Genomic DNA, 26,741 nt, shown 5'->3' with positions numbered 1-26,741 from the left:
ACTTCATATATGACTGTTCATACAGAACAGAGAGAGCCTGTTGAACAAAAGTAATCATGCTGGACTGTGATTACAAGGAAAACTGATGAGACTTTGTCTGGCATGTAGCTAAGAAAAACTCTTAATAATACAATTGCTTTTATATTTGTCCATGGATAAAGAGAGAAAGTTTAGTCAACAGGAAAAAAACATTGCTCAAAAACTTTATCACACACATCACAAGCCAACTATGTCCTCGAAATTTGTGTTGACAAATTGTTAAGGGGGGCAACTTTGTGTTTAAATTCTGAATTTGTCCCATTTTAGAAAAGACATGTGACATCATATACTCAGCCCCATATTTAAAAATGACACTGTCAGTAAATGTAAATGCGGTCAGTCCAAACCCCTTTTTGCTCATTCTTCTCATTCTGCTGTCATGCTTGAAAGTAAACTAGAGCATTAAGTTTTACAACTTGAGATTTGCAGCCCTGACCTCACTATGCCTTCTATATTACAACATTACATCACCAAGGACACCATGTTTTCCCTCTTTAGATAGCTATATATGGATGTGGATCAGGACAAACGGCCACTTAAAACTTGACAAGCTGATTCACAGTGTTTCTTCATGTCTACTTTCCCAGTGAAAAAGTTAAGTACAATAATAACAATTTCCAGCAAAGTCCCTGGATTCTCCTCCCTGAGGGTTCTCTGTGCGATCGGCCAGATACGAGAGGGAGCTGGCAAACTGCTGTCCTCCCCGTGGGCTGCCAACCATTCAGGGAATAGCATAACAGCAGTGCAGAACGCAAACCACCCAATCAGGTCACCACTTGGAGAAAGTGCTCCCAAAGGATGCAATGTCTCTGCAGATCGCTGTTCAGAAAAATTCTAGGCCATTATTTTACTCGTTGGAAAATACTGTGTGTGTTTGAATGTGTGCAAACTGTGCGTACAGTATGTGTTTGAGGCGCTACAGTGACGTCTATTGTCTGCACTGTACGCGTGTGTTTCCGGATTGATTTGCATGTGGTTAGGGCTGGCTTTGCTGCTTTGATGCTAGATGAGAGGAGGATTCCTCCTTCTCTGTGTATAATTATGAGAAGCTTTTTGTTGCCAAACTGAGGATGACTGTATGGTGTCCTGCTGGGGACACAAAGACCCTGAGGACAGCAAGACTGTGAATCATCCATTTCCACGTTCCTCAGCGCATGCACTTGATGTACATGCTGTACTCTTCTTGGCTCATTATTGCCATAACTGAGTGGATAAGAATATTTCATTTCCCATGAATTATTTCAGTGCCTTCAGTTATTCCTTATAACCACTTAGAAAAATGGCAAAGTCATTTATTCAGTCAAATGTCATAATTACAATTAAATGGTTTTGTTTGGCAGGCGGCTTATGTGTGTGTATTTTCTGTTCTTTTCCATTTGTGTGTCTGCACACTAAGCAGCTAGCGACAGCAGGGGAGCTGCTCCCACACAAAAGAGCCCTCACGGGGCAAACCCTCCAGAGCAGCCAGTGACATCATCATTGCGAGACGCTGACATGGGTCATCTCTGTGAGTCAGAGGTGAAATGGAGATGAAAAAAGGATCCTTCACTTGGGAGAGAAGTGTAGACCGGGCAGAGACAGAGGAGGTGGAAAAAGTGAGGAGAGAAGGGAATAGATGGAGGGAGGACAAAAGGCTGGTACAGGGAGCTGGTGTGAGCCTTGGGCTGTGCTCGGCTGTGCATGGAGCAGCACTGACTGCTGAGCCCAAACGGTCACTCATATGACATGTCTGATGCGGGCCGGCCCCTACTATTCAGCCCTTTGTGGTGCCGCCACACTGAGCGGCGTGACAATGAAGTGCAAAGCAGCAGTGGCAAAGAGGGCCAACTATAAGGATGGCCAATCTACTTATGCACCCCAGAGCTGACAGCTTGACATTTCTATTCAGCACTGAGAGTGGATGCGAGAGGGGGAGAAGGGTGAGGAGGGAGAGAGAAGGAAGGGAGGAAAAAAAGAAACAAAATGCTGTTTTTCTTTCAATCATCCTGTTGTATCTTGGGCGCACAGTTGTTGTGGTTTAAAAGATGCCACTCTGCAGGCTTGTTGGTTCTGCTTTAGACAGTTGAGAAGAAAAGCTTGAACAGTGTTGGACAAAGATAAAAAATGAGGCAGAGTGGCAGAAGATAAGTACCTGTTTGGACACTCTAGGCTCCTCCTCGATGTACTTCTGCTCAATGGGAATCAACGTCCTGAGACCTGCCTTCACCTGGAGAGAGAGAGAGCATGCACAGCTTCATAAACAGCAAAAGGTGAGAGTTTAACACACTGAAGTGAAATAATGCACTAAATAAAATGAAAATGCAATGGATTATTTTGAGGGATTTTCTAACACAGTGTGGAGTATTGTGAGAAGGCAGCACATGCACAGAGCGTGCCCCATGTCAGAGGCTAGAAAGAGCGCAAGAGAGAGCTGTAAGATGGCCGCTATAGGACACACACAGCGATGGTGAATGGGCAAACAAAGGCTGCTGAGAGGGAGTCTTCGATAATTAAAGCCAAAACGAGGACGAGGGACAAGGGACGAGGGATGAGATGGAAGCGAGGGAAGGGGGGAGACAAACAGAATAAAGACAACAGCAGCGTAGTGGGGGGGGGATGCTGGAGAGAACAAGAGAGGGATGGAGAGAGAGAGGATAAATGAGGGTGGGGGGGCAAAATAAAAAAAAAAATTATGAGGGGGGAGAATCAAAAAAGCAAAAAAGAAAGACTTACAACATTAAAAATCACGTCTATTTCGAGAAAGATGACCCCTTTTGTTGGCCCTGTCAGCTCCTTGCTTTTCAAGGCGTAGGCTTTGCGTTCTCCATTTTGGATCTGTGGGAGAGGGACATGACAGGCGTCTGTCTGGCAATACCCGGCTGAATCGGCTCCCCGGGCCACCTTTGAACCCCAGCTGCTGGCGCTGACAGGGAACCCAAAACAACTGTGGCAACTCTGACAAGTACCTGTTCATTACCCAGCGCAGCTCAGCTCTGTCAAACAGAAATTAACTATCCTGGGGAATCATACTGTACAGCAGAGCATGGATACATTCACACATAGGCTATCTATAGTTTTTTCAAACATATATCTGTCGCTCTTTTTCTCTCTAAACCGCAGCATTCAATCTTTCGATCAGTGTCATTTTCATATCATCTCTCATCCCCTCACTCTCTTTCTTCTCACCTATCAATCTGCTCTTTTTCTCTCAGCCTCTCTCCCTCCTGTCACTGCTTTCTCTTTGTGAAATACTAACAGTCTCATCTGTGTTGCTGCAAAAATAACCTCTGCTTTTTATATCTTCCACCCTGTGTTTTCATTCTTTCTGTTCCTCTATGTTCCTTCTATTATCCCCAGAGGAAAAGAAACACACAGAAGTCTGGCTTTGACTTACATTTAGTAAAGGGATAGCCACTTTTCCCAGGAAGTCTGCACTTCTGTCTCTGTCCTCGTCGTAAACAGTGACCTCAAGCACTGAGTGGATGTCCTTGATGTTACTGGACCACACACAAAGAAAAAACAATGGCAGATACATACAGAAATACAAACTACATATTGAAACAGTGTGAAAGATATCACATCTTGTACAAGAACATTCAAATATAAAGACAGAAAGAAAACTTATGTCACAAAGCTTATGTTCTGAAAATGCAGACATAATAGGTTTTCCTACTGAATACTCATACTTACATTTACATAAATGCTGTAGAATGACCATCCAAATGCTTTATGTGATAATGCACTACTTCACTGCCTGAGCTAAGTAGAACTAAAGTGTAAAACTCAAACGTGTCATCTTTTCAAAACTAGGCTAGAAAGAAGATTGCTGATGTTATGTATAGAAAGGAGGCTATGAGAAAGACGTGCGCTCAAAGAATGACTAAATTAACCCATCCCATCACTGGGAATTCACAAGTGGAGTGAAATTGCACAATATGTCAAGGATATAATGTGAAAGAATATTTAGATTAACATTTAGCTTTAACATCGGTTTAAGAGTATTTTCAAATAAACTCTTGAAATAAGGAGAAAAAAGTTTAACCTTATCCATTTAGATATTATATTTAAATAGCTGGATACCATTATTAAAAAATACTGTACTTTTAAACCAGCAATTTCATTCAAAGTGATTGTGGATATTGTGTCAGACAAAATTCCACGATAGAGAGCATAAATTATTTTTCACACTAATACTGACATTATATATATATATATATATATATATATATATATTTTTTTTTTTTTTTTTTTTTAATAAAATTTAAAAATAGGGAAATTTTATGTTTTCATTTCTTTTCTATATTCATTAAAACACTCCCCAATATAAGTAAACAATTTATTTCATTTCCTGAATGAAACTGTATGCGTATCATTGGAGCCACTCACAATGTGAAGACCTTGTTCCACTCTGGGTTTAGGTTTTTGTAGACGGTGTGCGTCTGAAGCCGATCGTTGCTCAGCTCCACCACACAGAAAGGGTCACTCTTACCTGTCAAAGACAACAATAGAATAAAAACATTTTAATTTAGTAAAAAGGAAGCATTAACATTGAAGAAATTAAACTTTTTTGGCTTACAGTTGAGCTTAATAAATGTGAGAACTGTAAGTTTCACATACAGCTTTTACAAATCCTCTATCTCTCTTATTATTATTAAGTAAAAAAATAAACAGTTTGCTCCCATTATATTGCTTGAGTGCTTCGACAACCTGAAATCAACTGAAATGCAAATGGACAACGCAGCTCTGAAGGCCAGAGATGGTCAGAGAAGAGAAAGAAAGCAGAGCAGGGGTGGGTAAAACGGCAACGATATGGAGAAAAAAATAAGTGGAAGCAGACGTAGCATGAGACTGAAATGATAAAGAATTACAGAAAAAAAAACTCTTTCTAGCTGGTTTGATTTTTTTTTCTTTTTTTACAGAAACTGTTTATATGTATTAAACCAGAAATGTATGTTGGGATTGTATTATTTAGAAAAAAAACAGCTGGAGTTTAAAACACTGGAAACAATACTTGTTTCATAAATATAACACAAGTGACATTAATAATGATAGTAAGAATTCATATAAATCAAAATGTAGATTTAACCTGCATAATAAATCATTTTAAAACTCACACATCACATATAAAATAATTCAAGTGGCCTGTTGCTGCAGAAAGATAAAACTTTAATACACTATGTGAGAACTTTAAACACCCTTAGATGTTATTGAACATTAAAATGATTTATGGTCGACTATAAATCATATTCATTAATGTTAATTCATTCCAACAAAACTTCAATTCAGAATTTACTACAGTTACGTAAGCGTGCAGAGAGAGACTGCAGGGAGAGTTATTTCCTCCCCTTGAGAAAAACATACTGTACTATAAGAATCAAAACCAGTTGTGTCCTATATATTTGTGATTTGTTTACTAACATCTCATATTTCAGTTTTCTTTGTACACAGAAAGGAGTGAGAGCAGCTCCCCATGCCTGCCAGCCCACCTCCCTTCGTCTGCCTCAAAATGAACTAAAACAACAAAACTCTTAATGCCGGCTTTGATCATTATTTTTTATTAAAAGCTGTTGGGAGCCGCTGCGCTGTTTGTTCAAGCTTATCACTTGAAAAGGCTGGGTCAGGAAGTTAAAAAAAATATGTCCCACACGAATTCCCATGGAAAACACTGACAATATTGAAATACTAGTACGGCTGCATTGTTGCATAATAAGACTCAATAAAGTTGGGATTGAGTTCAGAACCTCCTGCCACTATGTGTATGCAGTTGTGTGCTTCCATCTCAGGGTGTGTGTGTTATGGGAAGGGTGTGTGTGTGCGATTGTCATTGATTGGTGTGATTTTCTTCAAATGTTGTGACAAGGGCAGGACATTTAGTGGGTGTGCAAAGTAAATGTCACTGTGATCAATGCTGAGCTGTAGGTGTTGCCTTTTATATCTGTTTGTGGCACTCTATTGATGCCGAGTGTTTGAAGTGGATATTGACAGCTACGACTCCTACGATAGAAAACAAGATACATTTAAATAGAAAAACATGATGGAGCCACAAGTTACTTTTCAACGCAACTCCACGGCTTTGTTAGCCATTTACATGTTGTTTGAATGTCACATACTCTATGTAATGCAATAAAATGTGTTGAATCAGTCAGAAATGAACTCATAAAAACATTATTTAAAACTGTAAACAAATAAAATTAATATATGTTGTAGCATTTTGAAGTACCTGTAATCCTTTCTAATCAAGCATTAGCTTCCATAGCATGAACAGTGACGATGTTGTCCCCATAAACCAAGTCTGATGAAATTTAAATGCAATCACCCAAATTAGTAGATGGAAATTATTTCTGCAGCACCCCAACCCTCCCTCATTTCCTCTCTAATATTCTGTTTTTAATGACATGGCAGGCTGTGTTGCCGCAGAGAGCCAGTTGTCATTGGTGATGAACTTTCACCTTATTGGCCGCCAGCACCAGAGGCAGCTGTCTTAACCAATTACACGCTCAGGTTTGAGCGCCACTCAGAGATCATCCAGGTAATGTCCGAGCAAAGCTCCTCCCCCCTCTGGGTCCCGTCTCCGAGGCGCCAGAAGATGGTTTGTAGTGAGGAGTGGGCTCAAACTCATTTCAGGGCGCCCTGAGATAAGTGTGGAGGATGAATACGGCACAGAGACAGCGGGTGCGTGCGGTAATTGCCTCGCAGGAACCTTCAAGTTAGCGAGGAGTCTGAGGTTAGAGAGGAAACGCATACATTCATGGTCCTGTATAATCACAATTAATTCTGAGTCAGGCTTTAAAATGTAAATCAATTACAATTCTGCTGCATTTATTTCCCACTTCTACATCTCTTTTAATAGTTTATACAAGATTATCTACAGTAGACCTCCACGAGTCACGAGGAAATCTATGTTTAACTGACAGGCTTTGTTTTGATATTAAGTGAAAAAGAAAGACGTCTCCACATGCTGTGGTGCTGCTGATGAAGGTGTGTGTCACTATTGAAATGTTCTTACAGTATAGCATCCACTCAGAGGGACAAGAGCTGGCAGACAAAAGGGATTGTTGGTTTTAGAGACTATTTTCAGTTATCCTACTCAGCCTGGAGAGGAGCTACTCCACAAAAACACTTCAATTAGAGAGAGAGGGAGAGAGAGAGAGAGAGAGAGATGGTCAGAGAAAAAAGAGAGAGAGGGGGGAGGAGGAGAAGGAAGACAGAAGAGCAGACAGGCAGCGTGAATGGACCAGAGATGGTGAACTCTCTCTCTCTCTCACTGACCTCCCCTCCCGCTCTCTCCCCCGCCCTCTCTCGCTGTCTGTTTGTCTGTCCGTCTGTTTTCTCTCTCACCTTGCTCCTGACCCTCTCTTGGTCCGGGCTGTTAAAATAGGGTGTTCATGTGGTGAGGGCTCTTATGTGGCTCTTACAGAGCTATTGTTTCTGCCAGTGACACACACAGACTCACACACACCCACACAACACAGACTCACACTGACACACACACTCACACAAAGCGTCAGACTCAAAACAGGAATAAGCCATCTAGAAACAACCGCCTGTCTGCTACCTGTTTCACTTTGGCTCTGCTGTATCTGTCTTTATAGGGTTAGATGGACTGAAAGTTCTGTTTTTCATGTGAACAACAACAGCAGAAAAATAAGATTTATTTTGCACTTACAGCTGCATTTATTTTACAGATAGGTAATGTTAAATTTGAGATCATTTCTATATAATATACGAACTCTTACATGTGAAACCAGGACTTTTGTTTCTGTTTTTGTTGATATATTGCACTGTCAACAGTTAATGTTTTTTTCCAAAAGACAATGTTGACCAAAATCTTATTAATTTAAATGATTAGATCTTGAATACATATTTAAATGTTGTCAGTCTGATTTGGACCTTTCCTTGGCTATGATTTCACAAAATGCAGCAAATTTTTCTAAATTAAAAAAACCATTTAGTCTTAGCCTCTGTAGACCCTGCATGTACATATGAGGACATGACATTTTGGCTTTCTTACAATGCAGTGGGCATTTCTGCCATTAGAATTTTTGTAATTTGCTTGAATTTTCAGTGGAAATTTTAGGACTTTTTTCATCAATCTTTTGGGGAATTTTCTTGGAAATTTTGGGAATGTATTTCCATATTTTTGAGATTTTCTTGGGAGGCTTTGGGAGAAATTTGCTTCAAACTCGAATTTGCTTGGAAATTTGTAGGTATTTTCCATTAATTTCAAAATTTTTGTAAATATTATTGGGAATGGGGGCTTTTGAAATGTTCAAGAATTTCATGAACGTTTCTGTGAGTTTCTTATGGTGTTTGGAGGAAAATTTCTATAATTTCATGGAATTTTGGGGGAAGTTGTTTTAAAATTTTGTTTGGAATTCGATAAGAAATTTTAGGTGAAATTTGGCATTAAGATTTTGGTAAATCTGTGTGAAAATATTCAGAAATCTATGTGGAATTTTTAAGGATTTTCTTCTTCTTAATGTTTAGGCTTTGTAACAAAGTTTCAAAGAAATATTCGAGGAACATGCAATACTTTAAAAACATGTTTCAGAATTTTCACAGGAATTTTGAGTTATCTGAAATTTTAGGGGATTTGTGAGGATTTTGGAAAGGAAAGTTTCCAAGATGTTTATGCTTGGTCATGTAGTCCATCACCAAAATGACTCCAGTGCTGGATTTTCTGCACAAACAGGACCTTTGGGAGATTTGTGGACATTTTTTTTGGTACAAACTGTATCCTGTTCAAAGACAAGGTCCAAATTTCCAAACTTTATGAGGTCCTATTGATCCCAAATAAGTTGGAGAAATGAAAAATGTATTCTAAACAAAAGCTTAGGTCTCAGGGGGTTTTAGTTCATCATGATGAACATACCTGCACAACTGGACAGCTCATCCATTGCAGTTGTTGTACATTTTCTGGTCTTGATATCCTGTTCTTTAAACTTCAGTGAGTTTTTACACCAAAACATAAAAACAAATTCTTTCTGTGTGTTAACATGCTTACCAATAAACCCAATTCTGAGTCTGATTCTTAGAAAAACATTAAATGAATAAAAAATAAAAGCTAAGGTTGTTGATCTTCTTTTTGGTTTTCTCTTTTTTTTCCAATGTAAAGCATTAACACTTGATGAAACCCTTGAGAAATGCTTAAATCATGCGTTCTCAAAGCAAACCTGTTCTCTATGACCAAGTAAAGAAAAGTGTAAGGCAAGAAACAAACAGCCAACAGACGTCACATTTCCACTGTTTTGTTCTTTTAGGGTTTTTTCTCTTCTTTTTTTTTTTAAAGCTCCATGAAGCTCAGACTGAATGATGAGCTCTACAACGAGGTCACAGAGCAAATTTCTGCTCAGAGTGAAATACAAGAGCCAGAGAGCCATTAGCCCTGCTCTCTGGCTGCTCAGGTCGCTCCACGCAATAACCCAAATCAACCGGCTCCACTCTGTATTTGCTAATGGGACTGTTTCAAATGGAGAAAACTCTAGACACTCACTCTCTCACACACAGAGACAGAGACGCACACATTTCCTCCTCTCTCAACTAGATAATACAGAGTGAAAAACTAGGCCTGTCCACTGTAGACCTAATTAAAAGTAAGAATTAATGGAGAATGGAGTTTTCAGAGAGAGCAAGCAGAGAAAGCATGGAAGGAGGAGGAGGAGGAAAAGGAGGAGGGAGAGAGATTTGTTGGTTCAAATATGTACTTTTTCTCTATTATTCAAATGAGCACCCTGCATCTTGGCTAAAAATGCAGAGACAAATTTAGCGTCCTGTACAAAGTAGACTCTATCTCGCTCTGAGAGTTCCTGTCCCTTAAACAGAAGTTACACCCTTGGCAGTGGAAAACGTGTCACAGAAAAGTTCAAAAATCTACATGCAAAAATGAGAGAAAAGTTCTAAAAGCAAAAAAAACCCTTGTAATCGATATTTTTCTCACTCTTGAAGTCAAGGCATGACAGAAAAGACACCTATATGTTGCATTAACATGAATACAAAAGTGAAAAAAATTAAGCATGTTTGTGAGAACGCCAAAGGTGAAATTCGTGTTTTTTAGACTTGAGGTCACCGTCTTACCTGTGACATCAGCAGCCATCAGTCCCTCCGCCCTGATGACCTTCACCTGCACCACACCAACATCTTTCAGGTTGTGGAAAGATCTCCACACGCTCTGAAACATCACAGAGAACAGAGGGGGGACAGGTCAGAGAGGACGGCAGATTAGCATTAAAGAGAAAGTCAGGTCAATAGCCTGACATTTCATTAAGAGAGAAAGGGTACGATATGTCCTTTAACAGTGCTCATTTGAAAATGTAGAGCTGGCATTTGTAGTCAAGTTTAACGGAGGACAAACGGACAAATTTAATTTCACTTAATAGCTGTGCCTGCCTTTTTAAAACTTTGTACTTTTTAGTTGAAAATTGAACTCTGGTGATTTTGGGAGAAATAATGAGCCATGAAGGCATGTTTTGAAAAGTTGCAGCATTTAATGACTGAACACATGCAAAGTAGAAAAAAGGCATCATCTCTTGGATAATATAATAATGCTATTACAGAATTCTGTCTTAATTTATCCATATATTTTCATTAACATAGCATCATCAAATAAAGCCATCTTATGACACTTTACATGAAAAGAAAGTCTAGACCTTGCTCCTTGTGTAACAGATATATTGCATCAAAATCACCAATGAGAAGGCTTACTTGAGATCTGATAAACTATGAACTGTTTAAAATTCCAACTAGAGGAATGGCTTTTGTTGCATCTCCATTCCCTTTTCCCTGAAAAATATTTTACAGCTGTAATTCTGTGAAAACTTTTTCACAAAAAAATGTTATAACCAGATTCAGACGTGTCTTTTTTAATCAAAAAAAGTTTGAATGCTGTGTTATTTTCACGTATTATTGCTTGAACTGTCAGTTGTTAAGTGTTAGTCTGCTGCCTGGTGCACATTGTCGAGTGGATCATTTAATTGAAAATGCTAGCTGGTATTTACTTCTTAAAGTCAAAACATGAATTACATCCTCACAATGCGATTTTGCAATAAAAGAGATGTGTCAAGAGGGTGTGTGAAAAGTAGCACTTGTATCAGCAGAAGAAGAATATACATCCAGTATGAACTGAAATGTTTCTTACAACTTTTAAAATCTGTGTGTGTGTAAATATAACAAAACTTGAAGAAGAAAGAGGAAGAAATTACAGCATCATTTGCATCTTAAAGGTATCAAAGTGTTCATTCAGGGCCAAACATACACAGACACTGTGTGTCTACTCATTTGCTTTGAAAAGGGTTCCTACACACTTTTAAAAATTAAATACAGGTCTTTAAAGACCTTTTTAAGACCTGAACTGTGAAAATGAATACTACTTTCTGCATAGAAATGGTAAAAAATAGAGGGCATGAGATTCCTCAGTACACTGGACCAGAGCTGAATTCTCAGATTTAATCTACTTTTTATAGGGAAAAAGTTACATTTTTTGTCATAAATGCCCAAATGTGGTGATTTCTGTCACATTCAATGCCTCTATTCTATCAAGAACACATTTTTGCAGGTGTGCTGAGCTGATTCTGAACAGTTTATTAAAAAGCTTTTGTCAGGGAATACCTGTCAAAATAAGGGCTGACTGCACCAAGTAGGCAGATGTTAGACAACTGGACTAGTGTTTCACAACAGTACACAGTTAATTTAATTACAGTGAGTCAGATAAAATCAGAAAGGGGTCTGGGGTCTTCCCCCAGGAAATTTACAACAACCAGCACTGACTTCCCAGAATTATAGAAAATATTTATGCAACAATTTGTGGAAGAAGATGATTAAAATTGTACAAGGCAAAAAGCAAAGATTGGATAAGGACATGTCATGGTCAATGTGTCTTCTAAAATTTAAGACCTCTCATTGGCAAAAATCTGACTTTTTATGGCCTTCAATTCAAATGTGCAATTTAAATCTATTCAAGACTTTTCAAGGATCTGCAGGAAACCTGTTGAAAAATGATAAGAGAAAAGAGAAAACAGAGTGTAGTGCAAAAAATATAACTGTAGTGTTGAGTAGACATATCCAGTGAAGTGTAGCTGGCAGTGATATTACAGTTATGAGGCAAACACTGACCTCTCTGAACACCACCCAGAATACACAAAATCAAACAAAAAAGATAGATAACAGCCTGTTTTTGTGCGCTCACACACTATAAAGACACATTTATATTGATTGACTGTAATGAGCGAGATAAAAAGCATGTACAGTGTTTATAAAACCAGGAGAGAGAATGATGACTGTGTAAAAATGAGTCTGTAAATCTGCAGAATAAAGGGAGACCTGTCGAGATCAACAGCAGGGGGATGAAGAGACGCACACATCAACACAATCATAAATTCATGCTTTTGTTCACACCCAAGTACTCAGGTATAAACACATGCATGGAAAAGCTACACTGAGGCCAAATTGAGTAGCATGTCGGCGTGTCTTAAAAGCAGAGTGAAAATGCACTTCACTTCAATTTATTTCTCTCTCTCTGGCAATAACCCCTTCCATCCCCACAGGAGTAATTATAATTTAAATTTCAGAGTCAAGGCCAGGCTACAGACTTAATTCATTATTACCAACTCTGTCAGACTCTGCCTGTTTCCAGCGATATCATTGTCCAAAAGCTCTCTAAAGGAGATGAGAGGGGAGAGTGTGCCGAGAAAGAGAGAGGGGGAAAGAGAGAAGAGAGAAAAAGAGAGGAGGAGAGAGGGGACAACTCGCAATTTTTAGGGCACGATTTCTCTGAAGATACAGCTGCTTGTTGTGATTATTGGGGGGAAGCCAAGAAGAGGGGTGAGGGCATGAGAGGAGGAGAGAGGAAACAGAGGAAGAGAAAACAAACTAAAAGCCTGACTGGAAAATTTGTTAGTTTTAAACAGTGGAACGGCCCACGATGCTGATAATCATACTGGGAATCCAGGGTAAATACTTTGGTGCTAAAAAATGCACAAAACACAGGCACCTAATGTCTAATCAGACTTATATACTATTAATTTGATCAGCTCTTTCATAACTTTAGTCCATACCTTATCACTCGTATTTGTACTTCGCTATCATTTCATTCTTAGTTATATATCTAAACTAGGGTTGTCAGCATTAATGCATTAATTACAATCAATTAGGGTCTGTTATTGCTGCATTTATGATTTAAATCAAGATTAATCGCATGCTTTGGTGTCCCTTTGAGCACACTTTGGTTAAGCCACTGCAGCGTCTCCATATGGTCACAGTGATGTTAAATGAGGACAACACAAGAATTCATATCAAATTTGCCAATTAGGTCAAAATCATTGCAAATTAATATTTTTCTCAAAATCATTCAGCCCTAGTCCATATCTAAACAGGAAGTAAAGTTCTCTTTGTTTAATGCTGTACAATAATCCAAAATTAAACAAAAATGGTTTCAAATGCAAAATAATGGAATTTCAAAATCTTAATTATTTGATTGCCCTAATTTAGGCCAAATTATTCCCACCTTGACTGTATTTTCTCTTGCAAACGTCTTGTAAAAGTGCTTTTGTTTGGACATTAAACATTGGAGAAGACTCATTTATGACAATGCATATTGAATACAATATAATTAGTTCAAAAGTCTTAATCTTAAATCTTAATCCAGATTGGCATGAATCTCAATACCAGTGTGCAACAGCCTTACGCTTAAAAGGAGGAGGCTAGGGTGGAGGAGCATGAACTAACATTGGCCTTCATTTTATACGTATGTATAAGTTAGGTATGAATACCTTTTGTTTTTTTAAACAGTAACAGGTTAAACTTTACTTGGAAGGGGGGGCAATCATTTTAGCACTTGTTGCAATAAAATCTGCATATTTCAATTTTAAAGATATCTTACACATTGCATTTTAATACCTTTAACCGTCCTTTGTAGTAAGAAGTGCTACTTGGATTAACTGCCTCAATTTTAAAGCTTCTGTGGGGAACTATGGGTTTGTGATGATTTTTTACTTATTTCACTTGACAAAGCAGTACTTTTTATTTCTGAGTTGATGCTGTCCTTAATAAATGTCATCCTGCTTTCCTTTGACAATACAAATGTGTCACTTGTTGGAGATTTTGCGGAGAAAAATTTGAAGTTAACTGTCCATCTGATACCTACCATCCCAGACATTAAAAAACAAAAATACAGAAAAACATTGCCATAGGACTGGTTTGATTTGCTTTTGGCTCACATAGAGTTCCATTCAGGTCCTAAACTTTTCACTGAAGGCTTAACTAAAGTGGAGATGCTTTGGTGTGATTTATGATTTTAACCAGGGACCATTTATGACATTTTTGGGTTGAATTACATGGAAAATGGGTATAAGGGTATGTGCTCAAATATGGGTGACTGGACACTGTATACTGAGCAAAACGGAAACACTGTACACTGCCCACTGAAATATAACTAAAATATTAATTTAGTATTTATATTGATTAAAAAAATGTCCAAAGGCTATATAAAGAAAAGGAGATGAATTTAGTTAGCATGCAGAGATACTCTTCACCCCCAACCCATCATCCACACTTCATCCCTTCCTCCCACCCAGTAGTCTCCCTGAGGGGACGTTTAGGGTTCAGCCTCAATCCACAACTGAAGAAGACAACACCCATCCTCCACAAGGATTCAAATCCTCATCAGAAAGACAGACAGCATAAGATGGAGCAGGCGGACTTCTACACAGACAGGTACATAGACAGAGAGATGAATGGAGGCCAAGAGCGACCCCCACCCTCTCATTTATGACTCCCCACACCCCCATCAGCACGCAGGTGGAATGACGGGGATAAAGAGATGAAAAGGAGGGATGAACAGAGGAGAGAAAATAGAAGGACACAGTTGTCTTTCATAAAACAAACCCCTTGTCCTGTGTTTGATTGACACGTTGTCACCGTGACATCTTCTTCCCGTCTCTGCCACACACAAACGCACAAATGAATCAGCCTCTGCATAGGCTTATGACTCGCTGTCATCTTTGCATCATGTCACCTTTCATCAGCACTTCATCCTGTAACGTTCACACCCAGAGACACACAAAGCCTCTGCCCAGCAACCACGCAGATTTAGAGGAGTTTAATCAAACTAATATGAAGCACTGAAGCGCAAAAAAAAAAAAAAATGCTAACAACTTCCCTCTTACTGCAATATCTTCTCCAATTTATCATCTCAGGCAAAGTTTGCTCCCTTTGCCCCTTCTCTCACTTCCGGTCTGGCTTGTGTCCTTCCTCTTCACCTTTGAGCAGTGTACCAGAGTGGGTGAAAGAGGTACTGCAGGTGTGTGTGGCTACATGAGGGTGGGTAGTGAAGTGCCACCACTTCAGCAGAGGTCACCATGTCCTCCTTCTCTCATCCACCCATCCTGAAGCCACCTAAGGCCCATTAAGAGCCATTAGTGTGTGTGCTCCTTTGCCATCATAATGCATAAATCTCTTCCTCTCTCTCTCTCTTTCTCTTCCTCTCTCCGTCCCTCTCTACTTCTGGGAAACAGTAATTAGGGATGAAGGAAAGGTTACACTGAGCAATAGTACATCTAAAGCAGTTGTCACTAAGTGTATTGCACCGTGTTGCATAGAGCTCTGCCATCAGCTGCATTCAAAGTAGTTCACAGCAGAAAATTTGGTGTACTCATTCACACACATGTAAATGAGTACACACGTGTGTAGGAAGGCTCTCACAAACCTGGCAGACACACAAACAATGCAGACACAATGTAGCATGGCTAGAATGAGAGTGACATTAATGAGGTGTGCACTAACATCAGAGCTAAGCACTGGTGCCTATTATCAAATTTAGTCAAAGGCTGCAGATTGAGAAGAGGAGAGAACACCTGCCAAACACTGTGTGATGACATCACTGTGACTGAATATGGCATAAAATGTGAATTACAGCTTTCAAAATTCCTGATACTTTAAAGAAGAGGACAGTGGATATAGTTGGAAACAGGGATGAGAGAGTGGATGAGGAGCCATAGGTCAGAGTTGAATCTGGGCCACCCACGCCATGGATGTACAAGGCCAATGGTACCAAAAAATGCTCATAAACTGATACTTTTTTGGATACCATAGGGTTGCTCAATTTTAGCAAAGTCAATACATTTGGCACATTGAGGGGCAGACACAACAATGTAACATATAATGAAAGTTATTCTAAATTTTCCCAGCAAAGGATTTTGTATTACTGTGGTAATTTTGCTGTTTTGTGAACTGATGGCTGCTTTTGTTGATAGTGGAGGACTGCGGATAGAGTCAAAAACAAGAATGAGAGAGTAGGGGAGAGACTGGCTGGAAAGTAGCCACAGGTCAGACTTGAACCCAGCTCCCCGCTTACATGGCGCACCTTAGCCACTGCACTTACAGCACCCCATATCAGCTCACTTTTTAACTGAGCAGGACACAGCAAATGGGCAATCAAAATCTTGATAATCTTGTTTTGATGATCATGGAAAGCTGAAATTGTAATGAAATTGAAACTTGATAAATTGCTCTGCTCTACTGGTATGTGTTTTAAAAAAGAAACATTGTTTTTTAACCAATCAACAGTATTGAAAATAACAAAAGCTTTAATTCAGTCAAGAACACTTTGGTCAAACATGTAACCATTTTATTGTAAAATGGATAGACAGTTCTACTTGGTAGAGAAAGCTCTGCTCAAAAGATGCTCTCTGGATTAGTCAAGCAGCATGCTTTGACTTTCCAGGGAGTGATGGCTAGAAACCTCCGTATGGATAGATACATGTATGACAATGCATAAAGAATACTATAAAATTTGTTCAAAGGCAAATAATCTATAGTAGCATGAATCTGAATGAGAGTGCAACAAGCTCTATGCTAAAAAGGAGGAGGCTGGGGTGGAGGAGGTTAAGATTTGTCAGCAACAGTGTGGTGCATCAGCATTAATGCAAGTAGGGATTAGTGAGAAATGCGCCATATTTAAATACACCACTTCGTTGAGAGAAAGAGCTGTGATTGGCTGTGGGAGCTGGGAGGCGATAATTAGGATCATCTGGCCATCAGCTGATCTTGGCTGGGTGTATGACTACCTTGTCTTGCATGAACTAACCCTAGGCTTCATAAGATGTACAAATTTTCAGTCATGCTTTAACCAAAAACAGCTGTGTGTAAAAGAGACTGCAGCATTTGAAACTAAAACCTCAACAAATACCAACATTTTTGCAAGAGGTAACGTTTGTTAATGCCTCTTACAAAAAAAAAAGAACAGAGAAGGTGATGCTGTCTAAACGGTATCAAAACAATGACATTTGAATGTTTTTGTGCAATTCTGACAGTGTGCTGGAATTTTTTTAAGCTCTGGGTGAATAAAATCCAAAACTGACTCAATCCTGGGTGTCTACATTTTGTATTGATGTTGTTTGATTTTACAAAATTGATCATATTACAAAAAAAGTGGTCTCTTGACAACACTTGAAGTGTGTATGTCTAACTGTAAAGTGTAGAGGAAATTTCTAAGTTAACTTTGCTGCAAATGTTTTTATGTTCCATCCACTTGAAAACCCTTCTTAAGAGTTTTAAACTCTGGGTTTTTGTGCTGTGCTCCTGAAGGCCAGTGCAAGCAGTAGATTTTCACTTGTCTTCTCTTCCTCATTCTGAAGGTGTCTGCTCTTTAAAGCTGTGATAATGACAGCATAGTACATGTATTTCTCTACCAACCCCCATCTTTTTTATTAGACAGCTGGTGCAGGAATGAAATGTTTTTGCCGTGTATGTTTGTGATTAGCAGTGGTGGATGTTTTGTGCAGGACAGCTGATTTCAAGCCGATAAAAACAGTCAGTTAAAATGTGCCAAAGCATAATAACATACACCTACACACCTCCACACACACAGATAGACACACACAGGGCAGATTAGTGGGCTTTGAGCAGCACTGTTATGTATTAGTGGTGGTACTTGGTCTTATCAGAGCTCTTTGATAAGGTACATCTTTATTAAATTCTCCGACTGAAAGACGGCCAGTCTGGGGAAAAGGAATATGTTAATAGGTAGAGACCATTCAAGTCTTCCAACCGACCTCACTGTGCCCCTCCATCTGTACCCCCCACCCCCCAACCTTCTATCTCTCCATCCCTTCATCTAACGGCAGGGCCACAGCGGTGACAGACAAAGAGCTGAAGCTGCCGGGCGAGTGGGACGGAGACGGGGAGTGCGTGAGAGAGAAGGAGGCAGCAGAAAGAGGTGGGCGAAGGGAAGGAAAATGTCTCGCCTTCAGCCGAGCAGAAAAACGGGGTCTGCACAAGTTGTGAGAGAGGTGAAATAGCTTTTTCTTTTCATTTTACACGCCTTCCCTTCCCGGTGCAACCCTCATCCTTTACCTCTCGCCCCTATTACACACAAACACGCACACATACACTCACACGCCCCATCTTCATTTTGTGGCTGTGGGCAGAGGCACAGCGTGTGCGAGAGTCTCAGTCCTAGAGCTCCCCCCTCTGATCATTGGTGGTTGCTACAGCGCGGTGGAGAGTAATCGACCTCCCATGGCTAGCCAATAAGGCAGCGCCACGGTTATGTAGGTCGTGGCACCCATGTTCGGCCTGTGGAGCCTCGCCGTTGGTGCTTATGCACAGCGAAAGTTGCAAACACTCACCAGCTGGGGGACGTTGTGTTAACTGAAATCAAAACACATCCTCTAATCTCACAAACACAGACAGCATTTTAGTGTACAGTACGAGAGCACAAATGCACACATACACAGTTAGCCCGCATATAAAAGAACACAATGGTACTCATGGGAAATGTTCTCCTACAAATCTCCAAGATAATTAAACGTAATAGCTGCAAATTATGATCAAATACAGCACTCATGCCTAAATTAAGCTTAAAACATTGAGTGGACAAATATCTTATGTTTGTTATTGAAATGTGTGATGACTAAAAGCAAGTATGGCTGCAGTATTGAGTGATAAATGCACATACTGTTCTGCTGAAATGCAGAGAAATACTCCATATCAAGGCTACCAATGGCTGGGATGTGTTCAAAGTGTTTAAGCAGCGTGTGTGTGAGAGTTGGGTCTCTTTTGTGGCAGGGATTGAGGACAGGGTGTGAAGGGTTAACTAGGCTAAGACAAAGACATAGGCAGAAACTATTGTGTAGAGTGAAGGGCCTCTGGAGCAGATGGGGCCTTAGGGCTCTCTCTCTCTCGCCCTCTCTCTCTTTCTTCAATACTAAGCTCAAATCAATGACAACTGCCTGACGAGCATAGACATTTTACACACAAATAAATGAGCCCACATGCATTAATCATAAATGCTCAACACACGCTGCTCACTGCAGGATGCTGATGCAAATACAGCACAATACCAGTGGTGTGAATCACAGAAACAGAAACAAACATGCAACCTGAGCCTCCATCTTTTCCAAACATTTCTTCAAAAAGCTCATCTCAGCAGTGATCTCTTCCTCCTGACCTCTAAACCCTTCCTTTTCCTTTTATCATTATTTTCACCCACTCCCCTGCTCTCTTCCAACTTCAAACCATCAATGCGTCTTGTTGGATTTTTTTATTTCAAGTCTCAGCACATTAACTTGTGAAAAAAGACCCTCTTCTTGATGAATAAGTGAGATTCTTTGTCAAATGTGAATACTGTGTGACTTTAGAACAATCAGAAGTTTGATGATAAATGCGAGAGGGAGTAGTTGTTTGACACGTCAGTCTGACTCATGATGTAAAAGAAACAATACTTTTGTTTGTCTCAGGACATTCTGACATCCATCACATAGCCATTGATCCAGATAAGACTGCAAACTACAAGGTATATGCTCATTTGGAAGCAGTTTGTTTTAGCAATGTGAAAAAGTACTTCTACTCTCTTTTGGAACTATCCACACATCAAAATCTCCCCCTAAATGCACCAAAATCATACAAGGCCAAGGTTTACTAAAGGTAACTCACATATCTCTGCGTGATCTGGTGTCTCTCATGGGGGTCGTCCAGCATATTTACAGACAGGTCAGAGATGGAAACAGCAGCCGAAGCAGTGAGTGTTACCAGCAGCACCAGCACACCTTCACCTTCCTCTAGTGGCAGGTCCAACTTGTGTGTGTGTTCTTTACTGAGGAGCGAAAGGTCGATGGTACACCTAAAGTGAGCACGAAAACATGCAAAATGAAACAGAATTAAAGAATAGACTTGTGCACAATAAGAGCTGCATTTTTTTATTACAAGACTGTACTGCAAAGTTTATCTGAGGTATCACCTTACTACAGAGACTGCACTAGAACATATCAGTATCAACAGACTGATAATAATACTCACATAGCATGATAATTCATGTGTGTGTGATGGCAGTAACTGCAGACAACATAGCCAAAGCTAACACAATTAAAACCTTACAGTAGGCACTGGAGAGCATCATCTCTTGGCTGAATTGATTTTCTGGCACTCCTTTAATATATCTCCAGCTATTATTGAGGCAGGCCAATAGTAATTACTGAATCAGGGTCAAAAAGTTCAAAAACAAGGCCTCCTCGAGTGCCTCCATTCTGATGAAAAACTCTCCATTTCCAGGAAAGAGTGCAGTATTATCCAGGGTTTAGACTTGCACAGGAATGATTTATTCATGGATACTGAAGAGGTAGTAAACTGTATATACATGCAAAAAGATATAACAAATTTTACCTGAAATTATATGAAAAAATGAAATATTTATAGGTACTAATTGAAAAAGACATACAGTTTTGGAAGGCTACACATACTGTACAACTGTCCTGTATATCACTTCTGTTATGTAGACTTTCTAAAATTGGTGCTGAAGAGACTGCATGTTTTTGCTTTAAAAATGATTTAACAAATAGAACTCAAGCAATTGCAGAGACAGTGTAAGGTCAACTTTCAAGGTGATCAGTAAAGGAGTCCCTCAGGGATCAATTTTGGGTCTGCTTCTATTTACATTATGTATTAATGGCACTGCAGATACAACTAAAGTATTGTAAAGTTTATCTTTATGCAGATGATACATTATTATATTCCTCAACCCCCTCACACAGTCAATCTTTGTCTCAGTTACAGTCTGATTTTGATGTATTTCAACAAGCTCCAATTGATCTTAAAATAATGCTTATCCCCATTAAGACCATATACACTATATTGCCAAAAGTATTCAGTCACCCATCCAAATCAAATGAAAATCAGGTGTTCCAATTACTTCCAGGAGAACAGTACTTGTCTGACTGTATTGTGCCAAGTGTAAAGTTTGGTGGAGGGGGGATTATGGTGTGGGGTTGTTTTTCAGGAGCTGGGCTTGGCCCCTTAGTTGCAGTCAAAGGATACCAAGAGATTTTGGACAATTCCATGCTCCCAACTTTGTGGGAACAGTTTGGGAATGGCCCCTTCCTGTTCCAACTTGACTGTGCACCAGTGCACAAAGCAAAGTCCATAAAGACATGGATGACAGAGTTTGGTGTGGATGAACTTGACTGGCCTGCACAGAGTCCTGACCTCAACCAGATAGAAAACCTTTGGGATGAATTTGAGCGGAGACTAAGAGCCAGGCTTTCTCTTCCAACATCAGTGTTTGACCTCACAAATGCGTTTCTGAAGGAATGGTCAAAAATTCCCATAAACACACTCCTAAACCTTGTGGAAAGCTTTCCCAGAAGAGTTGAAGCTGTTATAGCTGCAAAGGGTGGACCAACGTCATATTAAACCCTATGGATTAAAAATGGGATGTCACTTAAGTTCAAATTAAGACCAAATATATGATTTTCTCAAGGCAGAGCACTGACAATCGTGATGCCACCTTGTATGCATCAATTATTGTAAAAATTAATTGTGTTCCACAAATCAAGAACTTGGGTATATGGCTTGATCAAGATCTGTCTAAAGCAGGATACACACATAAGGATTTTCTAACTCTTAAGAGATTTTTTTATCTGTTAGAGACCCCACACATAAAGATAAAAAATCAGGCATTGAACAGCTTTGATCGTACTGTGTGTGGTGTGCTCCGATAATCTCAACACAGTACACCACACACATCATGATTCTGTCCCACCACCGATCTAGAATCTCGTCCTCCAAGCCAGAAATCTCGCGAGATCACACATGATCTAACAAAAATGAAGAAGAATAAACATGGCAACAACCGATAACAACAACCGGAAAACACAGCACGCAACATGGAAGAGGACATACAAGAAGAGGGAATGATAGTGTTCTTGGGACAGAAAAATCACGAACTAAAAAAAAAAAAAAAAAAAAAAAAAGAGAAGACTCTGGATAAAATCCTGGACAGCGCGAACACAGACTTTATAGTCTACTGGGCGAGCTAGAGGTGAGGTGTTGTCATAGACATTATATAGGTATGTAATGTCACTGTATATATATATATATATACAGTACTTAACAAATTTATGAGACCACCTGTCATATTTGTCTCAGAGACCATCCAGCATCATGAAGTGCTTTAATGCAGACTTTTTCATTTTCAGTGAGCTCTCCACGTTTTACCATTTTGAACAGGAATGAGGGATTTCAAACTGAATTCACCTTTTTATACCCAAATTTGAGCCGGCTCACTGGCCTTCTCTTCTATTATAACAATAATAATTATATTTTAGCATTAAAAATATAATTTAGGTTAAAGAGCTTCTACATATTGGTGTTTTAACCATTGCAGAAACATAAAAAATGATTTTGGTAATTACCAATGCTGTTAATTTAGGGTAGCTGTGGCATAAAACTTACTTTGGGTGGTGGTCTAACAAATTTGTTAAGCACTGTACATATATATATATATATATATATACACACACACACATATATATATACATATATATACATATATACATATATATTATACATATATACATATATATATACATATGTATATATATACATATATATTCATATATACATATATACATATATATATACATATGTGTACATATATACATACATATGTGTATACATATATATATATATACATATATATTCATATATACATATATAAATACATATGTGTACATATATACATACATATGTGTATATATATATGTGTATACATTATATATATATATATATATATATATATATATATATATATATATATATATATATATATATATATAACATATATATATCGGAGTCAGTATCGGTATCAGCACATATTTATCAGAATCAGATCGGAACTGAAAAAAGTGGATCCATGCATCCCTACTTCTTCATTGGCTACATTCTGTTCCACGTCACAATTCACAAAGTCATGACTCAGGAGTCATCGGCTTGCCCCACACACATGAAGATTTTTGGTCATAAATATTGAACAAGTTTAACATTCACGATTATCGGCCCAAACGTTTTCAGAGCCAATTATCGGAACAAATTCACTCTTAACACAACAGACCACAGGATAATCTTATAGGATAATCTTATAAGACCGATAATCGGGCGTTTGCCGTCCTTGGTCAGGAAGGGGGAAAATCGGGACAAAAAAAGGCCTATTATCTTTATGTGTGTACCCTGCTTAAGACTGCAACTTGGTTTTCTGTACAGGAATAATGCTAAAAACAGAAAAAGACTGTCTGGATGACAATATTGCAGTTTTAGACTATGAAGACATCCTCTACACACATGCAGCTGTTTCTGTTTTGAAGCCATTGGATGCCATATATCACTGTGCTCTTCGCTTTATTGTCTGTGATAGGTTTCATACTCATTGTCTCTTATTGTGACCTGTATAAGTCTGTAGGCTGGCCCTTGTTAAGTCAGCATAGAAAGCAGCACAGTATTCTGTTTATTTACAGAGCACTCATAGGTGAACTCCCTCCTTACCTGGTTTCTCTCCCATCCATAAACATCTCAACCTGTACAACTTATGAATGTATATGTAGCTATCTAAACCATGTTTTTCTTTTTCTTTCTTTTATTCTACTGCTGCATGGCATCCCTGTAAAACAGCCCTTGGTTTCAGTAGGTTCTCTCTGCTACAACAAAAGGTTAAATAAATTAAATAAATTAACCTCAACTGTAAGATGTAAGATCTCTAAAGTAGCTTCATATAAAGAAAGACTGATGAAGACAACCATACCTTCCCATGAAGTCGTCTTTCTTGCCAGCATCTTTGTCCCAGACTGTGATGTCCACATAACCTCCCTGCTCGTCATACAGATGGAAGTCAAACTGCTCTCTCCACTGAGGATTCAGCGTTTTGGGTATGGTCTGAGTGAAAAAAAAAAAAAAAAAAGACAAATATTTTGTCTATGTGTCCCTTTTGAAGACAAATACAAGGTATGACCTGTATGCTCATTAAAAATGTTGCATTTGACTCAAGGGAAGATGTAATTAATTGTTAATTGAATGAAAATGAATATATTTTTATTTGACATAATCTTTAATTCTAACCTTTTATCAACAAATACATCTTATGTAATGAAACTAAATAAAGCTGAGGTGAACAGACCGAGATTTTAAGTAATTATAGGTCATAGAATTTACTTTGAATGGTATTATGTAGAGTGTTAAATGGACTTGAGCTTGTATTGTGCCTTTACACATGGATAAGTACACAGCAGTATTAGCCTATCTTAATTTTACCCATTCACACACCACCAACACATGAATTAAGGACCATGTATTATCATGTTTTGTCCATTAACATATATCAGCTGGGGTTTGAACCCAGGACCTACCAATTACAAGCCAACCAACTCTACCTACTGAGCCAGAGTCACCATGGCTCAGAGGTGGTGGGAAGTAAACTCCTATCAATACAGTCACTGGCAAAATTTCTGCCACTGAATGGATTTTTTCCAACAGTTATCACCAGTTTAACACAGGGTCAAAATGTCTAAAAAAAATGTACTAGGATCAGGTGCTCTTCAAAACAAGGACAAGGATTAAACAGCAAAGAATGACCTATTGGCTTCCAGATTATTAGTAAATAGAGCCTATGGTAGAGATGGCAGTCAAAACTGAAGATCCACGACATGATTAAAAATGCTTTACTGAACAGCTCTGGGTTGCACCAGCTGTGCATAAGTTCAAACGTAGCCCAGTTTGAATGTGAACTCTAACTTACTTACTTTGTCTTACTTAAAGAATTTATGCTCTACTAATATTTAAGGTGACGCACCAGCTGAGATAGTTTGAACGTAGGCTTAAGTTAAAACTTAAACATTACCTACCTCCTACTAGATGTACAGCCCTCTGTAAAATATGGATGTCGTGGTGATAGTCCTGAGAGACAGAATAACTCGGATGTTGAGGAGCAGAAGATGTTACCAGCAGTTATGTGTCAGCCCTGTGTTCTCTATGATTAGTAACTCTGTCGTTTTTAAAAACACAAGAAAATTCCACTGACCGAAACTGTCTTGTGTTGTTAGCAATTTCACCACTCCATGTCAATGTTATTGGCTTCAAGTTTAGGGCTGTAGTCTTTAATAATCACCTCAGTAAATTCTTTTACATATTTTTCATCCATGCTTGGCATTGTTTGAGAATTAACAGCAGTTAGCAGCATACGTTTTCCTAGCCTGTTTAGAGACAATTAGACACAAGAGGCGGCACTGGAACAACCACTGAATTACAGATTAGATTAAAGCTTCACTGACTGGATAAATTTCGTGGAAAAAAAATCACATCTGTGACAATATTGAGGTTTGTTTGGATGCAAAGCTGTACTAGTTAAGATCAACAGCGATGCAACTGAACAACGACACAACTTAAGTTAGAATTAGTTTCAAGTTTGAGTACAGTTTACTGTGGACTTTAAACCATAACTTAAGACAGAGCTTACGTACAGCTGGTGCAACAGGCTGCAGGGATGTCTGCTAATGTCCTCATGAAGACTTGGTGGAGTTGAAACGCCAAACACATCAGGGCCTCAGATCTTCAGTTTTGACTGCCATCTCTACAATAGATTCTATCTGCCAATAACCTGGCAAGTAATTTATTTTTTTGCTCTTTAAGCATAATCATGTCTTTTCTTGAACAAGAACATCAAAGCTGAAAAGAACATTCTCAGTAGTTTTACTGTACGCTGAAGATGAAAGTAAATGTCATTGTTTTTCTTTCACCACAGGAGTTTGTACATTCAATTTGTGCAAAGTCCCATCAATGTCTTAAGTGCTCACCTTGCTCTTGTACTTCTGGTGACCCATCCTGAACTTGACGTACGGGTCACTGAGGCCATTGGCATCCATGGGCTGCAGGCTGCGACCTTCTATCAGACTGATGCTGACTATCCCCCGCCATAGCTGGGCTTTTCTGTGCACATCTGACAGACGCATACTCTGATACTGCAGCAGGCAAACACACACACACACATGTACATTTATACATACACAGGAATGTACACAAACACACACAGAATAAACACACATAAAACGCATAAATTAAACCCAGAATAGAAAAATGGCTTGTGTAATATTGGTCAACAGAGAAAAAGATAAACACACAGAGAGAAGCAGGCAAAATACACAAGATAATACTTAAACACAAAATGAGAAAATGTAACACAGTTTTCCCCTGAAGAACTACAAATGGTCAGACAAGTATCCCACTTTTCAGTCAGAGAAACCCTGAAATACCACACAGGTACTTGAGATAGCTGAGACAGCATCACTGTGTTAACAATACAGGAGAATTCAGAAAGAAAAACCTGAGGGTAAGGGTAAAACAGCCTACACAATAATGTGCTAAATTTATTACAAAATAGTTAAACTAAAATAAATCATTTAATTTGATTTGTA

General features: G+C 38.9%; 1 protein-coding gene across 1 annotated transcript in view; it reads right to left on the bottom strand.

Moving 5' to 3' along the window:
* LOC121509559 (multiple C2 and transmembrane domain-containing protein 1-like) overlaps window positions 1-26,741 on the bottom strand; it is a 213,650-nt gene that overhangs the window by 69,290 nt on the left and 117,619 nt on the right. Inside the window, exons 6-13 of the mRNA XM_041787013.1 lie at window positions 26,124-26,288; window positions 24,080-24,210; window positions 19,945-20,131; window positions 10,093-10,186; window positions 4,405-4,507; window positions 3,413-3,515; window positions 2,752-2,853; window positions 2,171-2,245 (exon numbers count right to left, since the gene is read on the bottom strand). Of these exons, the coding sequence (XP_041642947.1) occupies window positions 2,171-2,245; window positions 2,752-2,853; window positions 3,413-3,515; window positions 4,405-4,507; window positions 10,093-10,186; window positions 19,945-20,131; window positions 24,080-24,210; window positions 26,124-26,288 (960 nt within the window). The remainder of the gene's footprint in view (window positions 1-2,170; window positions 2,246-2,751; window positions 2,854-3,412; window positions 3,516-4,404; window positions 4,508-10,092; window positions 10,187-19,944; window positions 20,132-24,079; window positions 24,211-26,123; window positions 26,289-26,741) is intronic.

The sequence above is a fragment of the Cheilinus undulatus genome, linkage group 5 (assembly GCF_018320785.1).
Source record: "Cheilinus undulatus linkage group 5, ASM1832078v1, whole genome shotgun sequence".
In the NCBI taxonomy this organism is placed as follows: domain Eukaryota; kingdom Metazoa; phylum Chordata; class Actinopteri; order Labriformes; family Labridae; genus Cheilinus; species Cheilinus undulatus.
The sequence above is the reverse complement of the archived record's forward strand: the minus strand, read 5'-3'. Positions and strand labels throughout refer to the sequence as shown.